General features: G+C 49.5%; 1 protein-coding gene across 1 annotated transcript; it reads right to left on the bottom strand.

The window, feature by feature from the left end:
- Positions 1-708: 708 nt before the first annotated feature.
- LOC119242833 (acidic leucine-rich nuclear phosphoprotein 32 family member B-like) lies at positions 709-1,814 on the bottom strand. Its single transcript, XM_037508295.2, has 2 exons — positions 1,792-1,814; positions 709-1,665 (listed from the first exon to the last, which is right to left on the bottom strand). The coding sequence occupies exons 1-2, from the start codon at positions 1,812-1,814 to the stop codon at positions 867-869; spliced, it is 822 nt and encodes a 273-aa protein (XP_037364192.1). The 3' UTR covers positions 709-866.
- Positions 1,815-7,106: the final 5,292 nt, after the last annotated feature.

Genomic DNA, 7,106 nt, shown 5'->3' with positions numbered 1-7,106 from the left:
GCCCCGGTACCTCGCGGGGGGGGGGGGGCTACGTGGACGGCACGCAGTTCGGGGTTCCACAGCGACTCCCCGGGCCAGAGCGCAGAGCCCCGGGCCCCTGGGCGGGCAGTCGGGCGAGGAGACGCGGCTCCGCAGACACTCGGCGCAGAGGCTCCAAGCACTCCTGGAGGCCCCGCGCGGCCGCCGCAGCCAGAGCCGGGCCGGGGAGCAGCGCTGGCTGGGGCGGGTCACCGCTCCCGCCCCACCCCCCGCCCCTAGTCTCGGGGCCCCGTGACCCCCGAGACCGTGGCCCCTGCCAGGCCCCTTGACCAGGGAAGAGCCCGCGGGACTTTCACCCTTTAGGTTTTTTTTTTTTTTTTAACCAAAGAGTAATGTGTTTATTTCACTTGAATTCTTAAAAATACTTTTTTTTTGTCAGTTGACACATAAAATGTCCTAATATAAAAAATTTCATTAAAAAAGGAAAGCATGAAAAAACAGGCCCAAAATGTTAAGATTTTATTTACAAAGCTTCTTCGTTGTACAGAAAGTAAAAATGCTGTTACAACTTGGGCATAACTGGTAGTCACAGATGGTGATTCACCAATCACAGCTGTCCCCGCTACAGCAAGTCTTACACGAAAACCTAACAACGCTTACAATTTTGTTGGGGTGAAGTCTCCAAGCTTGGTGGTGGATTTCCAAGAGGGACTCAATGGAGGGCGGAATGTCACAGGAACTGTTCTTTGGCTCTTTGGGTGGGTGGGTGTCCTGGGGTTTGTGTCACAGCTACCTGTTTTTTTTTTAAACATCTACCAAATCCTTATGCGCAGTCCAACCAATACTGAACAGTTCGCTCTTTTTTTTTTTTAAAGTTTATTTGGGTTTTAATCATATTCTCCTTCATCATCTGTTTCCCGCTTCCTTTTTTCTCCTTTTCCGCTCTCTTCCTCCTCTTCATCCTCATCCTCGTCATCTTCATCTTCATCAGCTTCTCCATCCTGTCCAAAATCTCCTTCCTCCCCACTGACTTCGTCTTCGTCCTCGTCTTCGTCCCCTTCTACATCTTCATCCTCATCCTCTTCATCATCACACTCTTCCTCCTCACCATCCGCATCTTCCTCCTCCTCTGCAGCTTCTCCTTCTCCATCCTCCTCCTCTTCATCCACACCATCCACCTCAGCATCTGAGCCGGAGGCTTCTCCATCCTCTTGGTCACAGCCGTCCAGACAGGTCAGCCGAGGCAGAAGCTTGAACACACCCTCTCGGTGGTCGTTCAGGTCAGTGACCTCACAGTTACACAGATCCAGGCTTTTCAGACATGCCAACCTTTTCAAAGGTTCCAAGGTGCTGGTGTCTTTCAGTTTATTTCCACTTAAGTTAAGATGTTTGAGATTTGGAAGTTTTTCTGCTAACATGTCCAGAACGCCGAAGATTCTATTGTCACTGAGCTCAAGCTTTTTCAATTTAGGTAGTTTGGGGAGATTTGAGACTGAAATCCAGCCTACACCTATCAAACTGAGGAACTCTAAGTTCACAGCTTCATCTGCCAGGCCCTCAATTTTCCCGTCATTTGCTGTGCAGTTGTCCAGGACAAGTTCTCGAACCGCGGCCGGGGGCCGGTTCCTCGGCTCTAGGTGGATCCTCCTCTTCATTTCCACGATTCCCTCTTCCCTGCTCTTCAAACTTCACTTTCCGCGGCAGAGGCGGAGCGGGGAGAGGCTCCCGGCCCGCGCGGCGAGGGCCGTCGGGAGGGGTCTGCTCGCGGCAGGCGGCGGGCGGCGGCGGGCGGCGCCCCCGGAGCCAAGTTACTCGCGGGAGCGGAGAGAAACCATGGAGGGAAAAAGCACCCTTTAGGTTTTATTTAAGTTTAGGATTATTCAGGGCGGGAGATCGGGTGCGGGCGGGAGACCACGGGGTTACTGAAGGGCGGGGCTGAAGAGGGGCTGCGGGGCTTTGGTCTCCCTGAGGCGCACACCCCGCAGGGAAGTGGAATCATGGTGAGAACGCGCCCCCTTCTGGCCAGAGAGGGAGCTGTCGGCCACGTTTTCAAGCTCTGGGATGAAGACTGGCCCAGAGGCTCCTACTTTTTCTGAAGGACAGTTAAGGAATCCAGTTTCTCCTAAGAAAGAAGGGACACCACCCCTGAAATCTCCCTTCACTTTTGGCCGGCAGCCATCTTAGGAACAATGAGTTTCTCTCTCGAGATCCTGTTTTTTGGTCAGAGAGCATTTTTGGAGCTCTCACTCCTGCCTGTCTGTGTCATCACCCTCCACCCAAGTCAGTAACAAAATGCTTAGAGACCTGCATCCCTCCCTGGGCTCTCACCTGCTATCCCGGACTCCCAGACCAGGCTGGTTTCTGGGGTTTGTGCTTCCTCCCTCCAAGCATATTGTTCTGTCCACTGGAGGATGGTCACATGAGGCTGCTTCAGTGTCCATGGAGGAAACACGAAGCATGAAATTTCCGGTTCTCCCCACTCAGGCCCCCAATCGCCATAGGTGACCCATCGCCCCATCTCTGAGCATGAGGTCACCCTGAGTTGCTGAGCCCTGGGCTTCTACCCTACGGACATCACCCTGACCTGGCAGCGAGGTGGGGAGGACCTGACCCAGGAGACAGAGCTGGTAGAGACCAGGCCTGGGGGAGATGGAACCTTTCAGAAGTGGGCGGCTGTGGAGGTGCCTTCTGGAGAGGAGCAGAGATACACGTGCCATGTGCAGCATGAGGGGCTGATAGCACCCTGAGTTCTGAGATGGGGTAAGGAGGGAGATGTGGGCACGTGGCTGACTCAGGGGCATCAGAAGCCCTTCTGGAGACCTTCAGAAGGTCAGACTGAGGCCTCAGGTTCAGGGTCTGACCTTCCCTTCCCTTCCAGTGCCACCTCCTCAGTTCTCCATCCTTGCCGTGGTCCTCATTTCCAGCTCGGTTTTCTTTGGAGGTGTGCTCATTGCACACAAGGTGGCTTCATGTGTGAAGGGAAAGAAGAAGTGCTCAGGTAGGGAAGGGAGTGGGGGATCTTGTCCACTGAGGACTTTCAGGTCCCAGGGAGAACTTGCCCTGCCTGGTTAATAGGAAGTACCATCCACACATGTGTGTTGCCCAGAGGGCATTTGGTCCAGTCCCCCTTCATCTCCTTTCTTCATTTTTCCAAGTCCTGATCTGGGACTTTACTCACAGTTCTGGAAACTTCCCTGTGGTGCAGGATTAGAAGATTCTTTTAGGCTTCTGACCTGACTCCTCCCTGGGTCTCACATGTGGGTCTCACATGATGCTTCTGCCCACAGGAGGACAAGGAGGAAGCTACACTCAGGCTGCAGGTAAGTGTGGATCAGGGGTTTGATCCCTGAGCCCCTGGGGACAGTGTAGATGGAGCCCATGGGGGAGTCACTCTCATCAGTTCCTCCCGTGGTCTCATCTCTGACCAAGTTTTGTTGTGTTCTCCCCCAGGCAGCCACAGTCCCCGTGCTCTGAAGTGTATCTCAGTCCCTATAAGTGAGACCCTGGAGGACTGCAGTGGGGGTGGGGGTTGAGGCAGAGAGGCTGGGACTAGGTGACGGGGATGCTTTCAGGAGGACATCATGAGAATGCAGTGGACCATTGATAATGTTAACACGCAGGTAATTCACCTGAGTTTCTTCATGATTATTTTCTTTCACAGTGACAGAGAGCCTTGTGTTGGCCTGAGTGTTACAGGATTTCTTTTTGCCCACATTTTGTGCCTTTATGATGCCCTGGCTTAAACCTTCACACCTGCGAGAATGGCCCATGTCCAGAGGACCAAAACAACAAGTACTGGCAAGGATGTGCAAAAAAGGGGACAGTCCTGCGTTATTTTTGGATAAAGACTGAGCCAGCCCTTCTGGAAACAGTACTGAGGTTTCTTATAAGGGTGAATGTGGTTCTGCCTTTGGACCCAGCAATTCTACAGTGAGCATCTACTCACAGAGGATAAATACTCTCCTGTGCCGGGACCTGCACTTCCGTCACCACTGCAGCACTATTTACAGTAGCCAAGCTATGGGAACCACCTACATGCCCCAGACAGGTGGGAAATTAAGAAGCAGCTGGGATTACAGGTATACATATATGTACATATACTGGTGACTCCAAAGGAGAGGAACATTGGGGTTTGGGGGAGGGAGCTGTCAGGGGTGAAGATGCCACCACATCCTAGCAGGGGCCAGGGTGGGGGGAGGGGTCCTGCCCAGCTCTTTACACATCAGGCCAACCATGTGGTATTTCTAAACCTCCTCCTCTTCTTCAGTCCTGCTCAGAAGCTGTTTCTCCATGGAACCGTATTTACTGAGGTGTTGTTCTGACACTCTTTACTCTGTGTGCGATTTGAATTAATTTATTCTGGGGCTGGATGTTAATTCACTTCCCATCATCTTATGTTGTATATCCTGTCTCTCCTGTTACACACACGCATACACACACACACACTGGAAGGGGGCACATGCACGCACTCCCCTCTCCTTGGGAACCAGATCCTCACTCAGCACTGGGGGTTACTCTGACCCTCTGTCTCTGGTTCCCCTCAGAGCCGCCCTCTCTGCAGTGTCTCTACTCAGCGGTGTCTTAGCAGCCCCAGGAGTCCCTAAACCTCCTGCCTCTGACCTTGTGGGAAAACAGCCCCTCACCCTGTATGATAGTGAGGAGGCGAAGGCAAAGTCCTGAGGTCAGTGACTGATGGAAGAGATAATTTACTTTTTTTTTCTTTTTCCCCTCACTGTATTACTCAATTGAGATTAGCATTGGTTTGCACACCGAAAGTGTTCAGAGACAAGGGTCACACCGCTTCAGATGTTTGTTACCACATCATACCCACCCTAAGGGCACCCATAGTTCTTCACCATAGTCCACTGGGCCCTCTTCCTACTTTGTTTCCTACTCTTACCCCAGCCCATAGCTTCAATTCTGCAGTCATATATAGAAAGTATGTTTTGGTTTAGTCTGTCCGTGTTTTGTTTCTTTATATTCCAAATATGAGTGAAATCATCCAGTATTTAACTTTTTCACTTCAGACTTATTTCACTTAGCATAATCCCATCCATATCTATCCATGTTGTTGCAAATCCAATATTTCATCTTTTTCACAGCCAAGTAGTATTCCATTGTGTATATAGTTTGTGTTCTTTATCCCCTCATCTGTCATTCAGCACTTACGTTGTCTCCATAGCTTTGTTATGGTAGACAGTGCTGCAGTGACCATAGGAGGCGCATATTCCTCAGTACTAGTGTGTGTTTTTTTTTTTTTAAAGATTTATTTATTTATTTATACAAGTACTAGGTACAGTAAGAAGCACGGAGGGTGAGAGAATTCACCAGAGCCAGAGCGGGGAGCAGAAAGGCAGACTGACGAAATACACTGCTGAGGGGAGCAGCAGGCGAGACAGGAGAGGTCTGTCGCGCCATGTGGGACCCTTGCCGGTAGCTGGGGAACAAACCAGTGCTGCAGAGGCCGCGGGCACGGGGAGGTCCCTCAGAATTAGTGTTTTTATCTTCTTTGGATAAATACCAAGGAATGGGATGCTTGACCATGTGACAGGTCCATTTTGAGGAACCTTCATATTCTTTTTTCCATAGGGGCAGGACCAATCTGCTATCCATAGAAAAGAAAGGTTCCAGGTTACTGCCCCACTCAAGGAAAGGTGGAGCTGAGCAGGGATGAGAAGCTAAAGAAGAGGAGGAAGATGTGGAGTAAGATAAGGAAAGAAGACTGGAGGAGGAGCATGGAGCAGGGAGACATGTGAAGAAGAAGCCAGGCTTGCTCCTCAGGCTTGGACTTGTGCCAGGGAGTTGAGGACATGGAAAGAGACACGTGAAATAGACAAAGACATGGGTGAGAGGCCCATGGGGAGGCTGACAATGGCAGCTGTTATCTTGATGTGGATTTTGATTTTGCTCTTTTTCTTTCAGACTTGCATGGCCCCTCCTGTCCTTTCCCATGGGTCTCTACCAGTAGCCTTGGTACCAGTAGCCTTAGCCTTGTGGCAGGTCTTCGGGCTTCAGTGGGCCTGCTTTGGGCCAAGCCTGTTTGGCTGGGCATTTACCCATGAGGGGACGGGTAGCTTTGGGTGCTTCACTTGGAAACTATTCTAATTGTATTCTTTCTCTTCTCTCTCTCTATTGCACACTGATTCTCTATTTTATACTAGTTGTATTAAAGTGCTTTTCTATTGAAGGTCTTACACTTCAGAGTATGTTTTGTCTTTATGCAGCTGATGGCAGATCCCATGTAGAGTGTGCAGTTTTGAGGATCCAGGGAACCCCTCATTCTGCCCACTAACAGGACCAGTCTCCATTCCCACCCACCATGTGCCAGAGTTCCTTTTCCTCCACATCCTTCAATGGGCCATTCTCACAGTGTGAGGTGGTAACTCATTGTGGTTTTAATTGGCATTTTCCTGACAGCACATGATGACAAACATTTATCCACACACCTATTGGCCACATGTGTGTCTTCTTTAGAAAAATACCTATTTAGCTCCTCTGCTCCTAGTTTGAGTTGTTTTCTTGTTTTGGAGTTCTTTGTAGATTTTGGATATTAACTCCTTGTTGGATTGATGATGTGCAAATAGTTTCTCCGATTTGATATTGTCTTTTCATTTTAACGATAGTTTCCTTCACTAATTAGAAGCTTTTTAGTCTGATATGATTCCATTAGTTTCTTTTAGCTTTTGTTTCCTTGGAGCACAGGAGACATTAGGGGCAGTGAAAATACTCTGCATGATATTCTCATGATGGACACAGGTCATTAAATGTTTGTCCAACACCCCGAGAATGGACAACACCAGAGTGAACCCAAAGGAAAACCATGACTCTGCAACTACAACGTGCGGGTTCATCACTTGTAACCCACATGTCAGTCTGGTCTTAACACATGATTTGGTCATGATGTGTGAAGAGTTTTATAAGTTGAGGAATGAAGTGTAATTTACTTTAGAAAGCATATTTCATGCTCATACAAGGACATTTAAATAACACTCAAGGATATGCATAAGTCATTCCCCTCCACCCCCAACACCCCAATCGGCCATTATCTGCTCAAAACCAGTTAGCAATTTATCTTCTCTCTTCTAAAAAAAATACACACACACACACACACACACACATATATATAT

The sequence above is a fragment of the Talpa occidentalis genome, unplaced genomic scaffold (assembly GCF_014898055.3).
Source record: "Talpa occidentalis isolate TD23 unplaced genomic scaffold, MPIMG_talOcc4v2.1 talOcc4.13, whole genome shotgun sequence".
Taxonomy (NCBI): Eukaryota; Metazoa; Chordata; class Mammalia; order Eulipotyphla; family Talpidae; genus Talpa; species Talpa occidentalis.
The sequence above is the reverse complement of the archived record's forward strand: the minus strand, read 5'-3'. Positions and strand labels throughout refer to the sequence as shown.

Coding starts and splice junctions, on each gene's coding strand:
- LOC119242833 (XM_037508295.2), bottom strand. CDS start 1,814: ATGGTTTCTCTCCGCTCCCGCGA. Junction 1,666..1,791: donor GTTTCTCTCCGCTCCCGCGA/GTAACTTGGCTC, acceptor CGGAAAGTGAAG/TTTGAAGAGCAGGGAAGAGG.